Genomic DNA, 26,232 nt, shown 5'->3' with positions numbered 1-26,232 from the left:
GGAGAGGAGAAAGAGCTCCTTCTCGGTTAGTCATCTCTTCCATGTGTGGTTATGGTCAGGGATTTCGCAACACAGATCTGAGAGGCGAAGGCATCGGGGAATGACCAAGTAAAACACAAGACAGACATGAAAAGCAAACAAGGGGGCTTTGGAGGAACGCACAGACTTGTGAGCAGAACTGAGCAAACTCTAGTGTCAGGCTACCAGTCATCCCAAAGAGAAGACACCCAACTAGATAAAGTAGCATCCAGGCTTCAGGACAATGCTGCCACTCTCGAGCTTGAGATGAGCGGAGTACTGCACCGCAGCAGTGGCATCAAAGTCCAAGCTTCCCAGGATGTCCTTGACGAAGTAGCAGCCGCTCGAGTTCTTGCTATAGAAGACCGCGGCACAGGAGCAGTTTGCCTTGCACATATTCAGGCACTTGTCCAGGGGCGACACCATATCCGGCTGGAGCAGCTTGTTCGGGAAATACGAGACTCCCAGGAAATCCTGCCTCTGATCTAGCGGAACACGTCTCAGCAGTGATGAAAGGTGGTGGCGATGGACAAGCGGTGCTCGGGTCTACTTCATACCGCCCAGTGGCTCTCGAGAGGCACTTGCAAGGAGCCGAGCCTCGAGACTGGCACATACCATACTTCTTCTCACGGGCCGATACTCCATATAGCCTTACACACATCATGCAATCTAGGGTGCTTGTTTACATGGACTTCACTAGTTCATATTTCTAAGCACTGCAACATTCAGAACAAAACAAAGTTAGTATTAGATCTAGAAGAAAAAACCAGGGTCTCAACAGCCATAGCCATACAAGGACGACCAAGGATGCACAAGGGAGCATGCGTCCACCGGCAGCACAGCCAAAAGCCACCATAGCCACACTTCCACCAACCCAAAATAAAAGCGAATTGAAGCTACCTCTGGCAAAATCCTTAACCATGGCCGAAAGTAGCCAATGGAACCACACATAATCCACAACACACAGCAAAACGCCCACAAAGAATGACTTACAATTAGATTTGAGGAGGAGGAGTTCCTTCTTCCACAGCTGTAATTTTTTCTTCCGCAGCTGCTCTTCCTTTTTCTGCCAATATTTCGCCAGAAATTGATTGCCACTCTCAAAGGCAAAGAGAAAAGATTCCCCAGCCGCTTGGATCTGCGGCTCAAGACGCGCGATTTGAGCCTGCACCTTAGCCAATTCCTCGTCCATTTCGTTAGTTGAAATCCTCGCCGCCGCGCGCTGGGATCGATGATCCGGAGAGCGATCAAGAGCGCCCTATATATTAGCTAGGGTTAGGGATTCGATGATCGTCAGGGACCGCACGATCTTCATCCGACGGCCCGGTGGTTTAGACCACTAACTCAATTATAAACACAAGAGACAAAAAGTGAAAACTTAGCCACAATTTTGTTTGTTTAAGCGGTATGTATAGGTGTGCTCATCCCTCTGGAGGTTGTGAGTAAAGGGTCTTCCTGCCACCAAAGTAGAGAATGTGGCAGCCACTAATGCCATCCTGTCTTAGAGTCAAGCCAAATGGCTTGAGTCACATTCCTTCAATTTAAGCTTCTTAGTTTTTTTTCCTATTTTGTGAGAGCTGCTCTCTTTTTTTAGAGTATTAGGTGGAGAGGCTAGCTTCTCTTCACATGGTATCATAGGCATAGTGCTTTAGACACTAGGTGTCATCTATATCCTTTTGGAGAGATGGAGCAATGAATTTCTTTGTTGCAGAATTCTGGTTTATGAGGTGGGGATTTTGGCTTGTGGTGTTTGGAATGACAAAATGATAAAAGTTGATAAAGGTTAGTGGGTTTATATTTTATTGCTTGGCTTGTTGCCACACATTGCCATTTACAGTTGCATTGTGTGGCAAAATCATCTATACTAACAACAAAATCAATTTTCATTTTCTATAGCAATAATTATACAAATGCATATATGTGGTGAATGTAAGCAATCTTGAGTTTGAGCTTTTATTATTGCAAATGGTTTTTAGGATTGCATATTTGAGACTTTTCCTTTTTTTTCATAACTTTTTAATTTTTTTTCCTTCCCTTTATTTTTATTTTATTTCTTTTTACATTTACTTCCCATCACTTTGGTCTTCCAATAAATGTTTCTATTCAATATTTTTATTTTGCTCCTTTATTTCTCAAACCCCTCCAACAGTCTTTATATTATAGCAATTGACTAGCTTAAGAAAGAGTATTCTGATCTCTTCAACTTTGAATTATTATCCGCCAAAATTGGCATTGCTTCAAAAGTGTAGGCTTGTGGACATGAATTTGCCATCAAATGAGGAAGACTGGATGGAGTGCTGCAAAGATACTAATTTTAGAGATGCTAGCCAAGATCAAGAAGAAGGATCCCAGCATATGTACAAGCCAAAGGTGAAGTTTTCCGATAACAAAGGAAGAGAAAGCTTTGAAGAAGAGCAAAAAACCAGTGTACCTGAAAGATGTTCTGGCTAAGCAAGTTCTGGAAAATCCTGAGGGGGACAAGGATTGAAATCTTCCACAACACTCACTTCATTTATCTGCAGCATCAGGATCCAAAATTCTAATACTTTCAAGGTCCACCCCCCGGCATCAGGATCCAAAATTCTAATACTTTCAGGGTCCACCCCCCGGCATGAAAGCTCGGCTGGAAAGTCGTCTATGTAGCTCAGCAAAAGAGCCACCCACATTGTCCTCGAGGGATTGTCAATGAAACATTCGTCATTGATAAAGACGACCTTCTTGGAGGTGTTCTTCCAAAGTTGCCGAAGATATCCAGCCACAGTAGCAAGAGCAGTGGTCTTCCCAGAGCCCAGAGTTCCAGGAAGGTTGTCAGTGCCGTGTCTCAAGGTCAATACGAAACTTTTTATCTCCGTAAGAGTGAGCGACCCATGTACATGTATGTTTTACTCCATTCCAGAGAAAGCGGGAGTATGGAGCTCCCGAAAAGTCGCATGGCTTGTCCAGTCAGTGTCCGGTCAGATTCTCGTTCAGCTTCTTGGCCCAGGCGATCTTGTCTGACACAAAAAATTACGGCTTTCAGTCCCCTAGACATCATTCATACCAGGCACGTCAATCTCGGCTGGACGAAGTCCCGCTGGTGGTGGCGCTGGCGCTGTGAGAGGCACAATAAAGTTTATGGACACAGAATTAAACACAGCCAAAGGGCAAACAGGGGTGAGAATGACCACAAGGATGCGGAGATTACCAGATATCCACACAGAAAGAAAGAAACAGATTCAGGAAGCAAAAATCCTTAACCGTGACCAGACAGGGAAAGCAAAGCAGGACAGTGGAGCCGCTCCGGGATAAAGAGTTGCTGCTGCTCCGGGTGACAGAGAGGCTGCTGCGGGAGAGGAGAAAGGGATCCTTAGTCATCTCTTCCATGTGTGGTTATGGTCAGGGATTTCGCAACACAGATCTGAGAGGTTAAGGGGTCTCGACAGAGAGGGCAGCAGCGACGAAATTTGAAAGAAAAGGCATCGGGGAATGACCAAGTAAAACACAAGACAGACATGAAAAGCAAACAAGGGGGCTTTGGAGGAACGCACAGACTTGTGAGCAGAACTGAGCAAACTCTAGTGTCAGGCCGAAAAGCATACCAGTCATCCCAAAGAGAAGACACCCAACTATTACTAGACAGACAGCATTAAAGTAGCATCCAGAACTGGACAAATGGAATACCAAGAACTGGACAGAAAATGGGGATGCATGTGCAAGGAAACAAAGGGCTTTCGCAATTGCTTACCAGATCCGCGCACTGCAACATTCAGAACAAAACAAAGTTAGTATTAGATCTAGAAGAAAAAACCAGGGTCTCAACAGCCATAGCCATACAAGGACGACCAAGGATGCACAAGGGAGCATGCGTCCACCGGCAGCATAGCCAAAAGCCACCATAGCCACACTCCCAGCAACCCAAAATAAAAGCGAACTGAAGCTACCTCTTTAACCATGGCCGAAAGCAGCCAATGGAACCACACATAATCCACAACACACAGCAAAACGCCCCAAATCGAAATACACAAAGAATGACTTACAATTAGATTTGAGGAGGAGGAGTTCCTCCTTCCACAGCTGTAATTTTTTCTTCCGCAGCTGCTCTTCCTTCTTCTGCCAATATTCCGCCAGAAATTGATTGCCACTCTCAAAGGCAAAGAGAAAAGATTCCCCAGCCGCTTCGATCTGCGGCTCAAGACGTCCGATTTGAGCCTGCACGTTAGCCAATTCCTCGTCCATTTCGTTAGTTGAAATCCTCGCCGCCGCGCGCTGGGATCGATGATCCGGAGAGCTCAGTGGCGCCCTAGAATCGTCAGGGACCGCACGATCTTCATCCGACGGCCCGGTGGTTTAGACCACTAACTCAATTATAAACACAAGAGACATTAGCCACAATTTTGTTTGTTTAAGTGGTATGTATCTCTGGAGTAAAGGGTCTTCCTGCCACCAAAGTAGAGAATGTGGCAGCCATTAATGCCATCCTGTCTTACCACTGTTAGAGTCAAGTCAAGTGGCTTGAGTCACATTCCTTCAATTTAAGCTTCTTAGCTGTTTTTCCTATTTTGTGAGAGCTGCTCTCTTTTTTTAGAGTTTTAGGTGGAGAGGCTAGCTTCTCTTCACATGGTATCAGAGGCATAGTGCTTTAATCACTAGGTGTTATCTTTATCCTCTTAGCAATGAATTTCTTTATTGCAGAACTAGCACTTGCCCAGCATATGCTGTGTAATTAGCAAAATACTGTTTTGATTTTTTAATATATTAAAAACTAAATTAGAATAGTATTAAAACAACAAATATTATATTCCACTTTGATTGAGAGAATTATGCCTAGAAAATGTTAGATGAATAAAAAGCTAAATTTTTTAAACTTGATAATATAACTATTTAGAACAAAATATATTCTTAGGCATAAGTAAGATAAAATATTCATTCATAAAAATATTATATACAAATTATTATTTGGAAATATGAATATATTTAGAAACAAATTGACAAATAAAAAAGTAAAAACAAATAAAAGAGAATAATTACTGCAGGACATTAATTAATTATAAGTTTTACTCAAAATATAAAACAATAAGTTTTTAGAAACATTAATATATTGCTACCCAGATCCAATCAAAAAATAATTATTTGTATATATATATATATATATATATAATAAATTCAAATCTTATATTCCATAGTATTATATACTAATAAATTAGTAAAAATATTTTAAAATATTAATGTTTAATCAAATACTACATACATTATCGTAGTTTTTCTGATAATTATAAATAACTAAAGCTACATATAAAAATATAATATATACTTTTATTGTTAAATACCCCCACAGTTGTGATTTAGCCAAAAAATGATGTCTGTTTGAGAGAAACCTTAATCATCTAGTAATAAACCTTACTTTTTACTTCTAATATGGTTTCAACATTTTGATCTTTTGCACTTCTGATCTAATGTGGTCTAAAAGTAAAGTGACTACTTTTGAGTGAGGATAGGCAGATGCCTGTGCAAAATGCCTGTGAAAAATTAAGTTAGATTTGTGCAGTTCATGAGATTTGGGGAGTTCTCATCATGACTTATTTTTCACTCTTTGTTCTCAAGTAACGAACTTTGAACTACAGTCTATATTGCGGTGGGGGGGAAGGCAGGGTTTCACTGTGAGTTAGTTCAACTTGGAATTTTTCTCACACCTCTTACTCCCATTTTCATCAGGATATACAGCAAAAAATAGTTCGGGAGATACAAAGTGTCTCCTTATTAACTGGAACTGGTTTCATTGGAATTCTTTGCAGGTTAAGATGCTTTTTCCACCAATTGTGTCTAAAATGCCCATGCCTCATGCTGTTCTTGAGTCACTAAAAGACATCAACGTTTGATGCGGGAGACATCTAATGGGAAAATGTTCTCGATCTTCAGCTGCATGCTCAAGTTCCTCCGGGAGCTCACCGCCATCCGGACTTCAAGAGCCCCCAGCTGGTAGTGACGGACATAGTGAATGCGTCCAAAGTGTATTCCAGCTTCTTATCTTCAGTGGGAGCATCAGCAGATGATGACGATGAGAGGCAGATGATCGTCGTGGATGGCTGGCTGGAGTTTGAGGCCGCAGCTTGAATCGCTGTGCACATCAAGGAGAGTGGATGCGCTGCTGCTGGAAAAGACCGATGGCTTCTAGAAAAAGTTCCATGTAACTGATTTGGGTCAGGCTTGATACCAAACTGCACTCCCAGAAATTCTTTGATGGTCGGGAACAGCAACCCCTGTATGGCAAACAGGAAAGTTTGTGAGATCGACTTCTTTCCTTTCCAGCTTCACAGATAGATACCTGGTGAGTTGAATCTACAACTCCTCCCAACTTTTATCTCCTGTAGCAAGGACATGGCTGCTTGCATCCCCAGGTCCTCTGGAAGCTGGAGCTCGGATGCTCCAGAATGCGTAGCCACGCACTCGGAGCTTAAAATGCAGCCGGTGGTCATTTCTGCCACCAGTGAGATTCCATAGCCCGGAGATCTGTGCCATGACAAAGGAAGCAAGATGAAAAACGTTTACCTTGCAGCACAAAATCATGGAACTTACTTCCCGGAATCCGAACCAGTGTAGTGATCAGTAAAGATGTACATGTCGGGGAGCAAGCGCTTTAGCACACCACATTCGATTGGCCATATGAGGTGAGACGGGTGTGAAGTAACTCACTCCTCGGATACGTTTCACCATGCCCTTGTCCACCCATGTAGCAGCCTGGCGAAGGATTCTTAGCGAGGAGAGAAAGAAAAGAAGAGGAGTTTGGAGAAACTGACCGTGAGGCTCTTGGGGACAATGGGAACTTTGAGGACAGCCTCACCGCCACCCAAGGGAGGAGCTCCGCGGGCAACAACCTTGAGTTCTAGGCCTTCGACTGGAACACCAAAGTGCCTAAGCATTGGCAGTGTTGCTGTGCGAAAGGTGTCGGCACAGGGATCCCTGCTGTCATTCGTAATGCCTGTCACAGGCCACAAACAATTCTTCCAGGAGCAAAATCCTGCTACTACTGTCTTCATCGCCTCGCAAGCTGCCTGTCGCGCATGTGACTTCGGGTATCGAAAGTTACCTGTCGACTAGTCCTTACGGACACTCTTACCTTACTGCCACGATGGCAGGAGGTCGGTACTGCTGGTTCCCTTTATTGGCCCCTCTTGTTCAAGTGTTAGTAAACTAGACTTTGCATCTGTACTTGGCCGGATGAGCATAAGGAAGGAATTCCTAAGTGTCTATTTAGCTGAGCATACTTGGCCCGGCTTGTTAGTTCTCTTTTGCTCTGTCTTGCACTGGCTTGACAAGAACCCTCGCGTATTGAGATTGGTCCCTCAATATCGCTGGATGATAGCTTACCGTGTCTGCCAAACACCCTCGCTATCATGCCCTTTGTGTTAGTCTCATTTTGGTCCCAAATGCTATTTATGGAAAGTGTCCAGATTTGCTCATTTGGCATATCTACGGAATGTAGAGATCGGCCTGAACACAATGGTGTTCGTCCCGTGTCCAAATTCGCAATCTAAGGACATTCCATATTTAGTAAGTTTCGAGCTTGTCCCAGAGACTAACTCCTGATACTAAGGGAGGCTTGGGGTGAAAGCCCAAAGCGTGTGTTCCTCAAGGGGGGGGGGGCTGTGGGGGGTTCCAAATGTATAGTAGGGATAGTGGGTAGGTCGGGCATGGCCGACCAACCTGAGGCATAGTCTAGCTCCCGCTTGCGTGCCTGTCCTTGTTTTGCGTCCGGCTTGGGTCTAAGCCCAAGTTCCATTCCATGCTAGTTGGTGGAGTACCCATATCCTCGCGTTAGGCCACCGGTATGCCGAAATAGCGCCAGACTCCGTTTGGCTCCGTTTTGTGTGCTGGTCCTGGCATTGGGATGCTGGTTGCTCCAGGACTGTTCCAAGTCACTCCGGGCTCCTGTCCCTTCACTCCTTGGGCTTTATGCTCGGGAGTTGCTCCGTGGTTCGGTTCCGTCACTCCTTGGCTCCATGCTTGGGAGTTTGGCACCGTTCCTTCGTTCAATGGCCCAAGGCCTTGAACTTCGGGTTCCTATGGACACATGGCATGGACACGTGGCATGTGACACGTGGCATCTGTCACGTGGCACAAAGAGGGTTTAGGTTCCGCTTCGTGGTGTTATCCTATGGTAAATCACCATAGGATAAAGGGTCAAAACCACGTGCGCTACATTTGGTATCAGAGAGTAAGTCTCAGCGAGTACTATACAATGAGATTGGGCAACTAGTCTCGTTGCATACGCAGAGATGAAAACGATGGTCCGATTGAGTACACGTTTGGTGCAAGGGGTTCACGTTCGTTCCTTGGGTATGGTTTTGGTTACCTTTTGTACCTAACAATGTGAGCTTGCTCTTGGGCTCATAGGATGGATTTGAGATGCTCCGTTAGCACGAGTTTATGCTTGGGCTCGCGAGTGAGGCACATTAGCAACTCGAGATTAAACTTTGAGTTGGCAGGATTAATGTTAGCCTATCGGTAGTTCCATAAGTTGTTCTATGTACCATGGGTGAAAGCAAACTTTCCCTGGGTTTGCTATGAGTGGCAAATAGGCTGGTCCGTAGCTGTTTAGCACGACACTAGTAGATCTTTCCTAGGCATGATTACAAGTGGATCAACTAAGACTGTAGGGGTTAGTCTATTGGTTCAAGTAATCATTGTTGTGCTCTCTCATAAACTTTTCTTGGATTGGACTGAAGGCAGTGTGAAAGCAAGCTTGAGGTTTGGTCAAAGATGAGACCGAAAAGAGAGTCATCGGGGACGGAGGATCAAACACGTAAATCATCTTTTCTTCTTGGAGAGATGATTTGCAACGAGGTGTTGACTCATTGCTCGTATTCACATTATGCAATCAAGAGTCCCTATCTTGATGCATGTTGATTATGATGGTCTTACAAATGGTGAGTTATGGGATGGATAGCGGTGAAGCGTTAAACCATTTTGTCTAAGCTCGCTATTGGAAGACTTGGGTTACAATGCTCAATTCTTTTCCGGGGAACCTAGCTATTGCTCCTTGAGTAGCTTGGTGTTGGGTTAAGTCTTGAGTTTTTGATCGGATAGTGAGGGGCATGAGCTTGTCTGTGTTGTGAACAAAAGTTAGTGGTATTGGGTGTTGTAAATCTCTATCGGTAGAGTGTGGCATTTATGTTGCATTCTGTCAAGTTGAGTTGGCACTTGATATTCATGTAAACCTTTGAAGTAATGACATTGGCATTGTTCGTGGTGTTGCTCAATTGATGATCAAGTCATTGTGATTTCTATATCATATCCATGTGATAATGAGCAATGTGTTTACGAAGTTGCTGGTTAAATGATGATCAACCCCAAAGTGGTTGATGGTGAAGCTAGTCTACTTGCACAAAGTAGCATTGTAGTAGCTTTGACTGGATTCTCGATGATGGTCCATTATGCTAAGCTTAAGTTGGTTCCTTGTTTCCTTGAGGGTTTGCCCATAAGGTGTTGGAAAGGGTTGTAGCATTCATTTGCTATAGCTCATAAGTTGATTCGTTAACACTTGGAGTAGATTGTTGGATGGAGAAGGTGTGTAGTTGAGGCATTGACATCGCTAACACTTGTGTTAGTGGAAGTGGCATTGTTATTTCAAGTGGTGAGGATTTTCCTTAGAGCTTGATTTTCTATGTCATTTTTCTTGTTAGTGTTTTAGCTTCACATTGGATCTTGAAGGTGGTTGAAGAAGAGTGTTAGTGCAATGTGGATATCCGAAGATGTGGTCTTCGTGATCAAGCCTTGGATGTTCACTTTGCATTTTACGGATGTCGGTGTTGGATATTGGAAAAATGGGCAGAAAGATGTTCGAGGCTTAAGCATACTATAGGTCATGAGAATTTGTGTTGAGGTGAACCTATGTGAAGTTGTAAGTAGGAGGAAGTTGGTTGAGTTTTGAAAATTTGAATTCCTAGACTGAGAGTCATTCTTTTTCTAGGATTGGAAGATTTTTTTTTCCACAAATTTTCTTAGACTTTTCCAATGGCTGATCTGTTATCACTTTGCTCGAAAACCATTCCATTTTCAAAAGCCAATACAAACTAGTGAAGGGGTTGGAGTTGACTTCGGTTGGCTTAGATCTTAGTAAGTAGTTTGTATGATGCGACCCGAAAGGGATGCTAACTTTTAGGGCTAAGGCAATTGAGTTGGATAGAGTCTGGAGTTAGTGTAGAAAAGTGGCCGTTGCACTTTTCCAGAAAGGTGACCCTTGTGCCTTTCTTTTGTAGCGTTATGCTTGGTGGTAGGTTGCACTTTGCATTTTGTTAGACTCTATGAGAGTAGTGAGCTCTCACTGATCTTGACTTAGTCTTGGTGGCCTTGCGCCTTGGCTGAGAATGGTGATGTCCAACTTAGTTGTTTGAGTTTGAGATGTTGGTACCCGTACTATAGCTTTGTCTATAAGGAGGTTGTGTACCGATATAAGTCCATCTCATGGTCTTCACTTTAGTTTCGACTAAGTGTTGATCATGCTTAGCTAGCCTCTTCAAGGCATGCTCAGAGCTAATGGCTAAATGCTTTGGTGAGCTTATCGTGGTTGAGTTGGATTTGAGTGGTCATTTGGTTTGTGCTTGTCTATGAACTTTTATCTCATACCGGAGGTATCGTGTTCATGTTGGACAAGTGTATGACTCGATGACATGAGTTTAGTGTTTTGGTCTTGTGAAGGCAAGTTGAAAGAGTGATTGTTAGTTGCTTTGCGACTAATGATTGCTTGTAGACTTTGTCAAAAGACTATTGACACTTGCTTCACTCGATGATGATTTAGCAGTGATGGGCTTGCTTTACCGAATGGGGTTGCGGAGGATTGTGTTGTTAGACTTACGTGGGTTTTCCATGTTGGCATATCGACTCTACCTCTGTTGATATCATTTGGTTGCGTTTAGTTCATAGTGTTGGATTTCATGGAGTCTTGGATGTGGTGATTCACTCCTTGATGAAGTGTTATCTGTAACTGAGTATTGTTGAAGAATTAGTCTCGGATACTCGAGTAAAGTATCTTCGACCTTGGTTAGCTTAGTTGCTAGAGAGTTTTGAGTGGTGATACACTCGTGCTTTCTTCTCGCTTTGTTCTAGTGTTGATGGCATTGAAGTGATGCCTTGTTGTTGACATTGTTGATGTTAAGATTTTAGTGAAATGAGATGTCTCTCCGCAAGATTGATGTCGAGTTTCATTAGTTTTGATGAAGATAGTGTCGATGATTTGGCTATAGCTTTGTGTTATTAGCATTCGTGCATTTGCTAATTAGCAACTATGTTGACGTTCAAATGAACTGAGTGGCAAGTTTGAGTTAGTTGTGTTCTAAACGAGATTATTTAGTAGGGGTTGAGCTTTGAGCTTTTCCTTGAAAAGTGATTCAGTCGTGAACTATGCTAACTCTACAAGCGGAAGAGTTAGTGATTGATATTAGAATGTTTGAATCCTTATTGGATTTGAGTTGGAATATATCGATCATTGATGATTCTTCTTGTGCTTGTTATGATGTGAGTTACGTCTTGCTATAGATGGATTCATGGAGGATCGTTTGATGATCACTTGTTAAGCATAGCTTTGTTATGCTTAGCTTTTGGATTGATGCAGACATGCTCTTCATTAGCTTTGCATTATGAAGTTTAGCTTATGGATGTGTTGAGGAGGATATTGTGGGTTGTACCATGATTTCTTCTTTAGCATTGAAGTTAGTTTATGCAAAGCTTGTGATCATTATTAGGCAAGACTTAGCTATAGACTTCTTCGAGCTTTTGGTTCTTTGAGTTTTATGATCGTTGTTCCATTTGTTCGAAGTTGTTGGGGAAGGCATTTTGGCTCATTAGCTTCGATGTTGACGTTAGTATTTGCATCTGGCAATCATTGGTGATGATTAATTATCATCTAAGATAGTTGATTATCCTTGTCAAGGGTTTTGCTTGGTTGTTGTTGATATAGAATGATTCGTTGCTCTTTGAGGTAGTGGATTCTTTCTTAGACGATGATTATGCATCTCTTTATTGATGGGATGATTGATGATCTTTCATGATTGTTAGTTGTTCTCTTTGATGGCTTGTGGCTTTTCGCAATATCACATGTTCTTTGTGATTTGCTTTGGATTGGTCTCTTGGGTTTGAGACATTAGTAGGATGTTGCTGACACTTGCTTAGGCAACTTGAGTTCCTTGGTATTGTTGGCTGGGATCTATTCAGATTAGTTTTTGTGATAGTTGGCAGGAATGAGTGTTTGTTGGTCTTACCACATTCATTCTCTTCTGTTGATTGTTGCTCAAGTTAGTTTTGATAGATTTGGATGTTATTTCCTTTGGGTGATACATTCGCGAGCATTTTGCTTATCAGTCAATGATACTTTGTGTTCTTTGAGTTGTCTTTCGTAAGTTGTTTAGTATTCTATCTGCAATCTTTAATAGTTAAACTTTATCATTGAGTTTACTTGATGATATACTTGCTATTGAATTTTGTTTGATGGTGAATCCTATATTTACCAATTATGATGATCTTGGTGGTTCCTGTACAATACTATTGGTTTATCGGATGATAACTTGCTTAGAATACTTTTGTGTTCTACTCTAAGATATAATCACTGATAATTAACCTTCTAAAATATCATTGTCTCTGACTTTGATATTGTCCATCTATTGATCTTTGAGTTTGGGCTAGTATAGGCGGACTGGCTTCGGCACTTCGTGTGCATGTTGAAATCTCTAGTCATGGGGTAGCTACTGTAGACTAGTCACATAACCCGCCTCTCTGTCGATGTTCCTTATTCCGTTAAAAGGGCGTGACCGTGTAAACAACTCTAACTGCCTGTTTACAGTAGTCTATCTAAACCTTACCGACGGGTTTGGTTTCTTTGCTTAGGAGGGTTGGGGCTTCTGGCTTCTCTCTCTATGTTCCTGCGGGCAGGGCATATCACACTTTTGTAAGCTGGGTGACTCCCAGAGCAGCAAGGGTGGCTAACTCCGTTGGTCATTTCCTTGTCGGCGACGGCTGAAAGGTGTCTGAGCTGGTAGCGCATCCGCGTTAGACAAAGAGGTTGCCCCCTAACTCATTTAAGTTGGTGCATTTCTCACATAGTGTGAGTACCGTGAACTTTTTCTGGAGTTGTTTCCTTGGCGGTATTCTAGACTCGAGTATGCATCGACGAGGACGTCGATCTTCCCTAGGGGGGGAGAGTGTCGCGCATGTGACTTCGGGTATCGAAAGTTACCTGTCGACTAGTCCTTACGGACACTCTTACCTTACTGCCACGATGGCAGGAGGTCGGTACTGCTGGTTCCCTTTATTGGCCCCTCTTGTTCAAGTGTTAGTAAACTAGACTTTGCATCTGTACTTGGCCGGATGAGCATAAGGAAGGAATTCCTAAGTGTCTATTTAGCTGAGCATACTTGGCCCGGCTTGTTAGTTCTCTTTTGCTCTGTCTTGCACTGGCTTGACAAGAACCCTCGCGTATTGAGATTGGTCCCTCAATATTGCTGGATGATAGCTTACCGTGTCTGCCAAACACCCTCGCTATCATGCCCTTTGTGTTAGTCTCATTTCGGTCCCAAATGCTATTTATGGAAAGTGTCCAGATTTGCTCATTTGGCATATCTACGGAATGTAGAGATCGGCCTGAACACAATGGTGTTCGTCCCGTGTCCAAATTCGCAATCTAAGGACATTCCATATTTAGTAAGTTTCGAGCTTGTCCCAGAGACTAACTCCTGATACTAAGGGAGGCTTGGGGTGAAAGCCCAAAGCGTGTGTTCCTCAAGGGGGGGGGGGGCTGTGGGGGGTTCCAAATGTATAGTAGGGATAGTGGGTAGGTCGGGCATGGCCGACCAACCTGAGGCATAGTCTAGCTCCCGCTTGCGTGCCTGTCCTTGTTTTGCGTCCGGCTTGGGTCTAAGCCCAAGTTCCATTCCATGCTAGTTGGTGGAGTACCCATATCCTCGCGTTAGGCCACCGGTATGCCGAAATAGCGCCAGACTCCGTTTGGCTCCGTTTTGTGTGCTGGTCCTGGCATTGGGATGCTAGTTGCTCCAGGACTGTTCCAAGTCACTCCGGGCTCCTGTCCCTTCACTCCTTGGGCTTTATGCTCGGGAGTTGCTCCGTGGTTCGGTTCCGTCACTCCTTGGCTCCATGCTTGGGAGTTTGGCACCGTTCCTTCGTTCAATGGCCCAAGGCCTTGAACTTCGGGTTCCTATGGACACATGGCATGGACACGTGGCATGTGACACGTGGCATCTGTCACGTGGCACAAAGAGGGTTTAGGTTCCGCTTCGTGGTGTTATCCTATGGTAAATCACCATAGGATAAAGGGTCAAAACCACGTGCACTACACTGCCACACGTGGCATACATGTCAATCAGCGCAGTAGACAGGATCAAGCTCGAATCCCAGCCAGCAGCAACCATTTGGGAGTGGATTTGCTTACCCACCGGAAGAAATCGCGATCCACAGCACGCTCCAAGGGCCACGACCCACTTGATCCTGCCCGGAGTGACGCCCTGGAGCAGCAATCTCCGGTCAACACTTTGCATGTGCCATGCGTCGCTGGGCCTTCCTCTCCCGCCCCACATGGCTTGGCCGCCTCCCATTGGCCGGGGGCAAACATCAGCGCGATTATTCGCTAACACGTGGTTAAAGAAATAACCCCTTTACAGTTACCCCCCATCGGATGGCCCCGATTGGCTGGATCCGGCGGCCCACAAAGTTTGGCGTTTGCTCCTTATAGTAGTAGATTCTGGTTTATGAGGTGTGTGGTGTTTGGAATGAAAAAATGATAAAAGTTGATAAAGGTTTGTGGGTTTATTTTTTATTGCCTGGTTTGTTGTTACACATTGCCATTGTGTGGCAAAATCATCTATATTAACAACAAAATTAGTTTTCATTTTCTATAGCAACAATTATACAAATGCATATATGTGGTGAGTGTAAGCATTCTTGAGTTTGAGCTTTTATTATTGCAAATGGTTTTTAGGATTGCATATTTGAGACTTTTCCTTTTTGTTTCATAACTTTTTAATTTTTTTTCCTTCCCTTTATTTTTATTTTATTTCTTTTTACATTTACTTCCCATCACTTTGGTCTTCCAATAAATGTTTCTATTCAATATTTTTATTTTGCTCTTTTATTTCTCAAACCCCTCCAACAGTTTTTATATTATAGCAATTGACTAGCTCAAAAAAGAGTATTCTAATCTCTTCAACTTTGAATTATTATCCTCAAGCAAAGGCCAAAATTGACATTGCTTAAAAAGTGTAGGCTTGTATTTGCCATCAAATGAGGAAGACTGGAGGATGGAGTGCTGCAAAGATACTAATTTTAGAGATGCTAGCCAAGATCAAGAAGAAGGATCCCAGCATATGTACAAGCCAAAGGTGAAGTTTTCCGATAATAAAGGAAGAGAAGGCTTTGAAGGAGAGCAAGAAACCAGTGTACCTGAAAGATGTTCTGGCTAAGCAAGTTCTGGAAAATCCTGAGGGGGACAAGGATTGAAATCTTCCACAACACTCACTTCATTTATCTGCAGCATCAGGATCCAAAATTCTAATACTTTCAAGGTCCATCCCCCGGCATGAAAGCTCGGCTGGAAAGTCGTCTATGTAGCTCAGCAAAAGAGCCACCCACAATTGTCCTCGAGGGATTGTCAATGAAACATTCGTCATTGATAAAGACGACCTTCTTGGAGGTGTTCTTCCAAAGTTGCAGAAGATATCCAGCCACAGTAGCAAGAGCAGTGGTCTTCCCAGAGCCCAGAGTTCCAGGAAGGTTGTCAGTGCCGTGTCTCAAGGTCAATACGAAACTTTTTATCTCCGTAAGAGTGAGCGACCCATGTACATGTATGTTTTACTCCATTCCAGAGAAAGCGGGAGTATGGAGCTCCCGAAAAGTCGCATGGCTTGTCCAGTCAGTGTCCGGTCAGATTCTCGTTCAGCTTCTTGGCCCAGGCGATCTTGTCTGACACAAAAAATTACGGCTTTCAGTCCCCTAGACATCATTCATACCAGGCACGTCAATCTCGGCTGGACGAAGTCCCGCTGGTGGTGGCGCTGGTGCTGTGAGAGGCACAACGAAGTTTATGGAGGAATGGCCACAGAATTAAACACAGCCAAAGGGCAAACAGGGGTGAGAATGACCGAGATTACCAGATATCCACACAGAAAGAAAGAAACAGATTCAGGAAGCAAAAATCCTTAACCATGACCAGACAGGGAAAGCAAAGCAGCCGCTCCGGGATTAAGAGTTGCTGCTGCTCCGGGTGAAAGAGAGGCTGCTGCGGGAGAGGAGAACTCGGTTAGTCATCTCTTCCATGTGTGGTTATGGTCAGGGATTTCGCAACACAGATCTGAGAGGCGAAGGGGTACTCGACAGAGAGGGCTACCAGATTAGCAGCGACGAAATTTGAAAGAAAAGGCATCGCGGAATGACCAAGTAAACATATGAAAAGCAAACAAGGGGGAGGAATGCACAGACTTGTGAGCAGAACTGAGCAAACTCTAGTGTCAGGCCGAAAAACATACCAGTCATCCCAAAGAGAAGACACCCAACTATTACTAGACAGACAGCATTAAAGTAGCATCCAGAACTGGACAAATGGAATACCAAGAACTGGACAGAAAATGGGGATGCATGTGAAAGGAAACGAAGGGCTTTCCCAATTGCTTACCCGCGCACTGCAACATTCAGAACAAAACAAAGTTAGTATTAGATCTAGAAGAAAAAACCAGGGTCTCAACAGCCATAGCCATACAAGGACGACCAAGGATCCACAAGGGAGCATGCGTCCACCGGCAGCATAGCCAAAAGCCACCATAGCCACACTTCCAGCAACCCAAAATAAAAGCGAATTGAAGCTACCTCTGGCAAAATCCTTAACCATGGCCGAAAGCAGCCATAGCCACATGGAACCACACACACAGCAAAACGCCCCAAATCGAGGGGGAAAGCTAAATACACAAAGAATGACTTACCATTACATTGGAGGAGGAGGAGTTCATTCTTCCGCAGCTGTAATTTTTTCTTCCGCAGCTGCTGTTTTTCCTTCCGCAGCTGCTCTTCCTCCTTCTGCCAATATTCCGCCAGAAATTGATTGCCACTCTCAAAGGCAGAGAGAAAAGATCCCCCAGCCGCTTGGATCTGCGGCTCAAGACGCTCGATTTCAGCCTGCACCTTGGCCAATTCCTCGTCCATTTCGTTAGTTGAAACCCTCACCGCTGCGCGCTGGAATCGATGATCCGGAGAGCGATCAAGAGCGCCCTATCGTGAAACCCGACAGTGGCGCCCTAGAATCGTCAGTGACCGCACGATCTTCATCCGGTGGTTTAGACCACTAACTCAATTATAAACACAAGAGACAAAAAGTGAAAACTTAACCACAATTTTGTTTGTATGGTGTGCAATTTGTAAAAAAGGATTTTACAACGGTGGATTTCACTCACACCACGTGTATGCCTGCTATTGGTCACATGTATTATGAGTGTGAAAAAAACAAATTTTAGGAATATCCAATCCTTATGCCCCAGATGTGGCATAATGCCCATAGCAATGACCCATGCTATGGAATGGAGCCATTCATGGCCCATAGACCCATTCATCCCATGCATTCTAGCAAATTGTTAATGTTGCAAACTAAATAGACAATTGACTAAATTGCATACCATACTACCCTATCTAGAGCACTATGTTCTCACATCTTGCTCTTGGCACTCATGGCAAAAGAACTAAATTATCCTTTTTTGGCACACCTCTTTTAACATAGTGTTCATAGCAAGTGTAAGTGAACTCCATCTAGGCTAAGGATCTGGAAGATGGAGTTTCCAATCTTTCCAAGTTGATTTGAAAGAAGGAAAGATTTGAAAGATTGGAAAGCCATGGATATATATTGTCTGGAGTTATGTCTTTAATGCATCTCATTGAGTTTATCTTTCGTTGCCATTGATTTCCAATGTAACTCTCTTAACACTTTAGTTTTGTACCATGATGCTTAAAAGATTTGCATATGACTCAAAAGTAGATTGAAGTTTAAGCAATTCGATGAATTGGTGGGGCTCATACTTCAATTGTATACTACACAAAGGTGCATAGTGTTAATGTTTGGACCTGAAGTTCTCTCAACAGGAGCATGTTGAAGGAGATTTGAGAATGTGGAAGTTGCAATTGCATGTAGTAACATTTAGGATAACATAAGACACTTTCAACATTTTCCAATTATAATTGTTTCAAATTGGACTTAGAGTTCTCTTAAGAGGAGCATGCTAAAGGAGATTTGAGAATATGAAAGTTGCAATTGCATGTGGTAACATTTAGGTGAGAAGAGCAATAACAATGGACACTTACAATATTTTCCAATCATAATCATTTCAAATTTTGAAATTTGTAAAAAGGGTTTCCAAGCATGGGGCAAAACTATCCAATGTATGCTACACGCTACGGTTGAAGAATTGGATTTTTCAGAGATTGGAAGCTCATGCTCACTTTGGTAAAAGTAAATTTGTGACAGTTTTCTATATACTCTAACCCTTTTGTAATGTTTGAGGTTTTTGGGTTTCCTCCTGACATGGCAAATTGGAGAGGATTCTATGACTTCTTTTGAGGCACAATAATGGATCCAACAAAGGACAGGACTAAGGATTCTATATGATGCCTCCTCTTCTCAAGACTTGATAATCCCTCTAACAAGGCAGCCCAAGACTACTTTTAATGTTGTGCCAGTCACCGAGGGGAAAAGTCTTGCTGAAGAAAGTGACAGCAAGGGATATGTTACTTCTCGAGATGCAAGCAAGGACAAGTTCACAGACCCAGAGGGTGATTTTGATTCTACTATGAAATAGGTTGAGAGTTCCTCAAGCGAGGATGGGCATCATGTAGCACCCAAACTCAATAATTTTGACCCAAATCCTAAACAAGGAGCTACTTTGGAAGCTATAGTGATTACCTTTGGTGAGGCAAGCATAAGCCAAAAGGGCCGCAAGTGCCTATAATGGGCATTTATGGAATATTTTAAATATTCTTACCTTTAACTTCGCCAATGAACTAGAAAGAGTCTCTTTAAAAGTGTGAAACATATTTCAAAATAATTATCTATTTTTATTGTGAAAGTGTCTAGATTATGGTACTTCCACAACATCAGCCCAATCCGTACAAACTCTCTAGATTTTGGAGTGCCCGATGGATCTTGTGGTCCACTCCATTAACAAGTATGTTAAAGGGAAGAAAACTTCTCGTGTGCATGTGGAGAACCTGGAAAATTGAGTAGATGATGTACCCTGTCTCTCAATGTGGATCCAAATAGGCTCTCCCGGTCGGAGCTCTAGAGAATCAACTACAAAGTGATGGAACTTGGATAACTCTTTCAGGCTCATATTTATAAAATGTTCAAACATACAAGAGTTTTAGTTGTTTCTGAAAGTAAATAGTTACCTCGAATGATGTCCACAATCCAGCTGTGGAAGTTCTCTCCAAAGTCCTGATCAAAGATTAGGCAGTTGATGAACTCCATGGAAGGAATGATCATCCTTACCTGGAAGACTTGTAACAAAGCATCTCTCCCAATGAGTGAAAGCCCACCTAACAATGCTAGACCCTTGTAAGGCCTCTGACGAGCTTCCATGCACATTGAGTGTTGGAAGCCATCTCGGAGTAAATATCCCACTACGTTTGGCTCGATGAATAGGTAATGCCAGACCACCACAGCCACGCATGCCTCCACAACTTGCTCATAACCTTCACCAAGTTCGGTGAGTCTAGACTCAAGCACTGTGTTGTAGTCAGTAAATGCAAGGTTCTCTAAGATGGAATCCACATCGCCCTCCTCCTTTAGGCTTGATGCACCTCGCAATTGGTTAAGTGCATTCCAGATATACGGCACGTATGCCTTGAGGTCCATCTCATATAGTCTTCCTTGGGCAAGTCATCAATCATTCTCATCTGGAACTTCTCGGGCTGCAATTGCCAATATTGCAATTGTACACCTGCGAAATACCTGTGCATTACATTCGAACATTTGGAATAGCAACCATCCCACAAAGATAGCCTGTGCATATAGAAATGAGGAGCATATAAAACTTGTGCTTTAAACCTAACTTACCACATCTCGCTCTTCTTGTCCTAACATCCTAAAATGCATTAGCATCCTGGGATGCCAATATGTGGCTCCTTCCCTAAGCATAAACAGTCCATGCATCTGTAACACAAAGTTACTCTAGTGAGCCAAATGAAAATTAAACTTACCGATCCTGAAATTTGGTGAACAGCCTTCTTAATGGCTTTTGCATGTGGCCCACCCGCATCTATTGTGGATTCCTCCCACACCAAAGCTCCTCCAATCTCAAATGCATAGACCACTTTATAATTCAGTGTGCAGAGATTAGTATTGAAGGTGAATTAGAAACAACTGAATTCATTGTTTGGTGTAATCTGGAAGGACAAGTGAGGGAACTTCAATTCATAAGCAATCCATTGCTTACCAGAATGTGAGACGGCCTCAAACGTGTACGAGCAAGTCTGTATGGCCAAAGGATGGCTTTCTCGATGCAAAAACGAGAGAACTTACAATACAGTGTTTCAGTAGTGTCAAATAGTTCTCTTAATTGTTGTGTAGCCACCCAATTTCTACGTAGGTCCTTGCACAAAATAATAAAATGTTACTAAGTGCTAAGAAATAGATACACATACCTCTTTTTAATGAACCATACTATTGTGGACTCAATAATTGAAGAAGGCACATTGATACTTACTTTAGCAAGGAGTTGTTGGATTGTATTGTCACAAAACACATCTTCGTACTGCGCTTCTGAAAGGCCAAGCTTAAGGAGAACACTCTCTCAATCCTACCAATGAAGCATGGCATGGTTGAAAAAGCACACGCTGAAGAAATATTTCATCGCTAGCCCAATATAACTTAGAGTGTCTAGCAACAACGTCTAGCATCTATTTGTCACTTGTGCTCTCCACACCAAAATAACTAAGAAGCTTGTGTTTCAGCCACTACACTTGTGAGAGAACTTCAACATCCCCTTGTGCCCTCGCCTCAAGGGCTGTAGTGGCATTCTGTAAGGTAGAAACCTCCTCATGCTACAGCATGATGAAGTTGTCATTATTTTGAGTGGTTAATAGAACAACTTCATTAAATGCATTAGTAGCATCAATTTATTGTTGTTGACGCTCAAACAATCTACATGCAAATGTTAGTTCAATTTTGAATGGCATAATTTTCAATTATCTTACTCTACTATAGAAAAGTTGTCAAGCAACTCCATAAGAGTAAATGAAGTGGAGCTACTTCCCTCTAGAAAGGGGGGTGGAAGCACACCATGGTCTTCAAAGCCTCCGCCATCACTGTCATACATTACCATTGGCTTATCTGCACTTAAAAATTAGAAAATGAAGAAAATATTCATTTATGTTAATGCTTTTTACTAGCCACATGGCTTGGAGCCACTATCTCTGGTGACAAGGATCTCTCCGGAGATCTTTGATGCGGTTCATCCCCACTATCACCTTATTCTTTGACTCCAGTGATGTTGTCTTGTATGGGGAGAGTATCTTTCGGTAATGGAAGAATGTCCTCTTCATCCACAAAGTCTTCTTCTTCATTATTCTCGTCTTGGTTTAGTTCTTGCATGGCTAGCCTTGGGAGAAATGGCTCTATCACCAATGGATCATCATTTGCAGTCAAGGTATTTGTAGTAGCTACAACTGCAAAGACCACAACATATATTTGTGAGGAGGGAACTTAAAAAACAAAATGACTTATGTTCACGAACATCCTTCTCCTCGAATGTTTGGGCCTGTTTTTGATAACTTAGCTAATGTTTGTCAATAAAATGCTCCATAATATTGTATAGGTATATTATTGTTACCTGGTTGCTATTGGCCTTGTTTGTTATAGTTCCCCATGATGTTTGAGGAGGCTAATAGCAAGGCCGGATAGAGCTGAGGCCAAATTTTGCAAACTCGGCATGGGCCTCACCACCATTGGACTGCCTTGCATGCTGGACAAATGCTTCTGGGTTGGTCATGGATGAAGGTTGGTGTAAGCGACTTAATTTTCCATTCTACTTTAGTCACTTAACCACACCTTTGACCACTTGGAGGAATCTCACTCACAACCTCCATAAGTCCTATTTTGGACTTGGGTTTGCTAGCCCCAAGAATAGCATCCCCGCCACTCAACCTTTGCACTTGGTCCAAGTGCTCCATGTGTCTGATCCCATGACCGACACCCCAAGGTACCATTGACTTATCAACCTGTTACGCTAAGGCCATGCCCCTTCACCTTGGTCACACCGGTGGTCTAACACCACTTGCATCACAGTCCCGTCTCTCAAGGACTGGGCCATCCATCCATGAGTGATCATCCTAAATCCACTCCTTAGCATCCTTAGGATGCCCACAGACATGGGGATTAGCTTTCCCCAATACCCCTTTTCTAGTCCCCACCATGTCCCTTTTTGTTCATGGCCGTGTTCGCCAACATTGCCATTGGATCAAAGCCCACAAGCTCGACTACTAAGTCCTACGGTCCTCTGGGACTTCTTCCTCACACAACCGTATCCTTGACTTCCACACTAAAAGATGGCTCCTTTTCCTTTTCACAGTCTGGGACTTTGGGGCAACATTTCGGAACACTGTAGCCTTACGCGAGCCTCGTGGGTACTCTTCTCGCCTTCCGCCTTTGGGTGCTCTAGCCATGGGCTTAGAGCGAGGTTCCGTTGAGCCATGCCAAGTATCCAAGTATGTAGTGCCACCCACACTTGGATTGGGAGTATCAGCCAGTCGATCTCCTAGGGGAACTAGAGCCGACTCTTGAACACTTCACCAAGTTACCTTGCTTGTCAGTCCATGTTCACCCTAGTCTTGGACTTTCTAGTGGGTAGCTCACCACCCAACACTGGGTACAGCCTTCCTGGGCCAAACTAGCCTTTCTTGGCCAAACTGGCTCCACTGCAGTTCTCCCCCTCACTATACTTTTGGAGCTCACCAAACCCCCCAGGGTTTGGGAGACAAACGCTTTGGGCTTTCACCCTCTCAGACTTGGACTCAGACTTGGACTCGGACTCAGACTCGGACTTAGAGTCGGACTCGGACTCGGACTCAGACTCGAACTCGGACTCGGACTCATCCTCGGGCTCGGGCTTGGTCTCGGCCTCGGCCTCGGTCTCGGTCTCGGTCTCGGTCCCGATCTTGGTCTCGGTCTCAACCCCGGTCTTGGTCTCGGTCCCGGTCTCAGTCTCGGTCTTGGTCTCGGTCTCAGTCTCGACCTCGGTCTCCATCTTGGGTCCATCTTAAACTCCATCTCGAACTCCATCTTAGACTCCGTCTCGGTCCATCTCGGACTCCATCTCGGACTCCATCTCGGGTCCATCTTGGACTCCATCTCGGATTCCATCTCGGGTCCATCTCGGACTCCATCTCAAACTCCGTCTCGGTCCATCTTGGACTCCATCTCGGGTCCATCTCGGACTCCATCTCGGACTCTGTCTCGAACTCCATCTCGAGTCCATCTCGGACTTCATCTCGGACTCCATCTCGGACTTTGTCTCGAACTCCATCTCGGGTCCATCTCGGACTTCATCTTGGACTCCATCTCGGACTCTGTCTCGAACTCCATCTCGGGTCCATCTCGGACTCTATCTCGGACTCCGTCTCGAACTCCATCTCGGACTCTGCCACGTGTCATGTGTTGGTCCTCTTGTGTCCCTTTTCTAGAGACTCACTCATTGCTTGCTTTGTGCTTGTTCCTCGAACACTTCGTTGGGAGTTCCACTCCCGCTCTCAACCTTTCAAGTCGGAGCTTTTAGTCCAAACATGTTATGTTCATTTGGCTTTCACTTTGGCCACTACCACGTGGCACCCTTTCGGCTCCACTTTGGGGCCTAGGGATTTTGTGTCTCACAGTTGGATTCTTGAGGCTTGGAGTGATAGTAGAATTGCATGTTGGGCCGTGCTGGGCTGGAAAGGAATACTGGAGTATAAGCCACCCCATATGAGACACTTTGGGAGGTCCACTGCCAGCTCGTCAAGTTCCGTCACTTTCACAGATGGCTATCTTTTCTGCCCATACAAGTGTGCAAAAAAGTTTTCGGGATTGCAATCCACTTCGTGATAAGAACTGTGGTGAACGGGCGGGGGACCAAGGGTGTCGTAGGTGACATCCCACCAATGACTTTGGATTGACTGCCACGATGTCCACGATGACAAAATAAGGACTACCGATTGTAATCGGTATAGGTGTGCACTACAGCCACAAGCGGTGAGAGAGTCTAGCACAATAAAACGAAAATGAGTTAAACAAATCCAAAGAAAAAAGAAATGAAGAGTGCATAGGGTCATGTTATACTTGTGGCTCACATGGCAGCCCACCTTGAGCATCAGCTTGAATATATCTGGATGTTGAAGCTCCACTAAATGATGATGTCGATCCTTGGGAGTAGTTGTGGAATGCTGATGAGGAACTATAAGCTTGCTAGTGTGGCGGCATTGTCAACTCACCCTATGCAAAACAACACATGGAAAAAAGATAGGTACAAATGACAAACCTACTGAGCTAGACCGCTTGTTGCTTCGGGAGGTAGATGGCCAAGTACTGACACTTGTACCAGTAGATGGAGTTGCGAGAGTAGTAGCAGCTAGTGGAGTTGTGGGGCTGGTAGCAGTGGCACTATATGGGGTTCCGTGAGCACGTCTTATACTTGGTGTTGGTGGCAACATTCTAGATTGGACAACACTGTGGGCATGAGGTATTCAGACTTGCTCATTTTGGACATTCGGGCTGCTACTTTCCAAGGAAGGTGAGGAGAAGGAAACATGTTAGAGGTTCTGCATATGTTGCAATGTATGCAATGTTAGGTGGCACTCTACTTGCTCAAATGCAATCAAGAGCTATGGATGGGATGTTGTTGGAGTTGATGTCCTTGTTGTGGAGCTTGGAAAATCAAGTGGTTGGCATGTGTCTCGCAGGATTGTTAGCTGTACCGATTGCGGAACATCAAGTGCTTAGTTGCATGCTCACGAGGTGTTTCCTGCATAGTGTCTACTGGTATTGAGGCGTGCAGCATTCTTGCTTCGAACCTAGAAACCACAAGGGATTGATTATGCAAACTTGATCAAGGAGAAGCTACCCACCATCATAGCTGTGGCGCTCTTGCTTGGGCGATGGTCTTGCGATTGGGGGAGTGTGCATTAAAAGCCTTGCCTCCAGTTAAATGACGTGAATCAATTGGAAGAACGAATGAACCATCGACAAAATCATGTCATAAAATGAAATTGCCTCGTATCCAAGGCACAATTAATATGGGTGGGACTTGGTGTAAACCCAAATCTCGAATGTGGGAACCCTAAAATTGAAGAAATCAAGAATTGAATTTAAATTTAAAATGTACACTAAAAAACACTCAATTTTCTCCAAGTATGGCCAAGTATAATTTTTCCAAAACTCCTTGCTTCACTGGTGTTGTTATAGGCAAGGCACTCTCAATGTAAAGTGGTAGATCTACACCTGCAACATCAGCCATTGCACACTCCATTATTAGATCCAAATGAAGTAGATATTGTTCGTCCAAGTTGAGTCCCTCCTGATGCATAAAAAATGCTTGGTTTCGAACAGTGCCATGAGCCTGTAAGGTAGCTAAAAACAACAAAATAGATTTAAAGAAATTGTTCTATTTTTGTTCTAAAGATTACCTTTGACAGAGTTGCACCTTCGATATTGGAGAGAAATGGTCCAGGAACATTTTCAATATCTTTTCCACCAACAGCCAGCATAATCCTACAAAAGCACAATTAATAAAGAATTCTGTAACATTACCAAAATTCTTACCCAAACTCTCGTTCCATCGGTTGAAATAAGTTTGCAGGAACATAAGATGGTTTAAAGTAATCACCACGTCAATACGGACGGACCTCATGGACGTTCCAGGTTGCAACCCAATGTGAAATATCCTTCTTGAGGTACGGAGCAAAACCACAACATAGACTCTAGTTGTGCTATGGATTAGATACATCGAGAATTCTTATATCTTCCATGGACTCAAAAAGGTGCTTATAAAACCACACCACACACTCAAAGAGCTCTCTCCACAAATGCTTTATAGGCTGCAAAACAAATTTGATTTAGTCCTTATTTGGAAAAACTTTAATGCTGTGAGTACCTAGTTATGTGTTGATGTCCCACATATGAAGCTCCTAGCTGTAGGACTCTGTCCCTCTCAACCTCATTGTGTTTTGGAGCAT

The 26,232-nt window shown here is 43.6% G+C and overlaps 1 protein-coding gene, 1 long non-coding RNA gene and 1 pseudogene across 3 annotated transcripts; all 3 read right to left on the bottom strand.

Annotated features, from left to right (window-relative positions):
- Positions 1–2,510: 2,510 nt before the first annotated feature.
- LOC112350405 lies at positions 2,511–4,325 on the bottom strand. The gene is made up of 4 exons (XM_024686580.1): positions 4,035–4,325; positions 3,743–3,754; positions 3,059–3,109; positions 2,511–3,011 (listed from the first exon to the last, which is right to left on the bottom strand). Exons 1-4 carry the CDS (start codon positions 4,231–4,233, stop codon positions 2,962–2,964), a joined length of 312 nt encoding a protein of 103 aa, XP_024542348.1. The 5' UTR covers positions 4,234–4,325; the 3' UTR covers positions 2,511–2,961.
- A 1,614-nt stretch (positions 4,326–5,939) lies between these two features.
- On the bottom strand, positions 5,940–14,611 carry LOC9647813 (annotated as a pseudogene).
- A 1,032-nt stretch (positions 14,612–15,643) lies between these two features.
- LOC112350407 lies at positions 15,644–17,063 on the bottom strand. Of its 2 annotated transcripts, XR_002993757.1 has the most exons (3): positions 16,971–17,063; positions 16,005–16,673; positions 15,644–15,957 (listed from the first exon to the last, which is right to left on the bottom strand). It is a non-coding gene; the product is annotated as an uncharacterized LOC112350407 (long non-coding RNA). The 2 variants fall into 2 exon arrangements; XR_002993756.1 differs by having other exon boundaries at positions 15,644–16,673.
- Positions 17,064–26,232: the final 9,169 nt, after the last annotated feature.

Source organism: Selaginella moellendorffii, unplaced genomic scaffold, assembly GCF_000143415.4.
Source record: "Selaginella moellendorffii unplaced genomic scaffold, v1.0 SELMOscaffold_49, whole genome shotgun sequence".
Taxonomy (NCBI): Eukaryota; Viridiplantae; Streptophyta; class Lycopodiopsida; order Selaginellales; family Selaginellaceae; genus Selaginella; species Selaginella moellendorffii.
Note: the sequence above shows the minus strand (reverse complement) of the source record. Positions and strands in the feature narration are given on the sequence as shown.

Coding starts and splice junctions, on each gene's coding strand:
- LOC112350405 (XM_024686580.1), bottom strand. CDS start 4,233: ATGGACGAGGAATTGGCTAACGTGCAGGCTCAAATCGGACGTCTTGAG. Junction 3,012..3,058: donor AGCCGAGATTGACGTGCCTG/GTATGAATGATG, acceptor TTTTTGTGTCAG/ACAAGATCGCCTGGGCCAAG.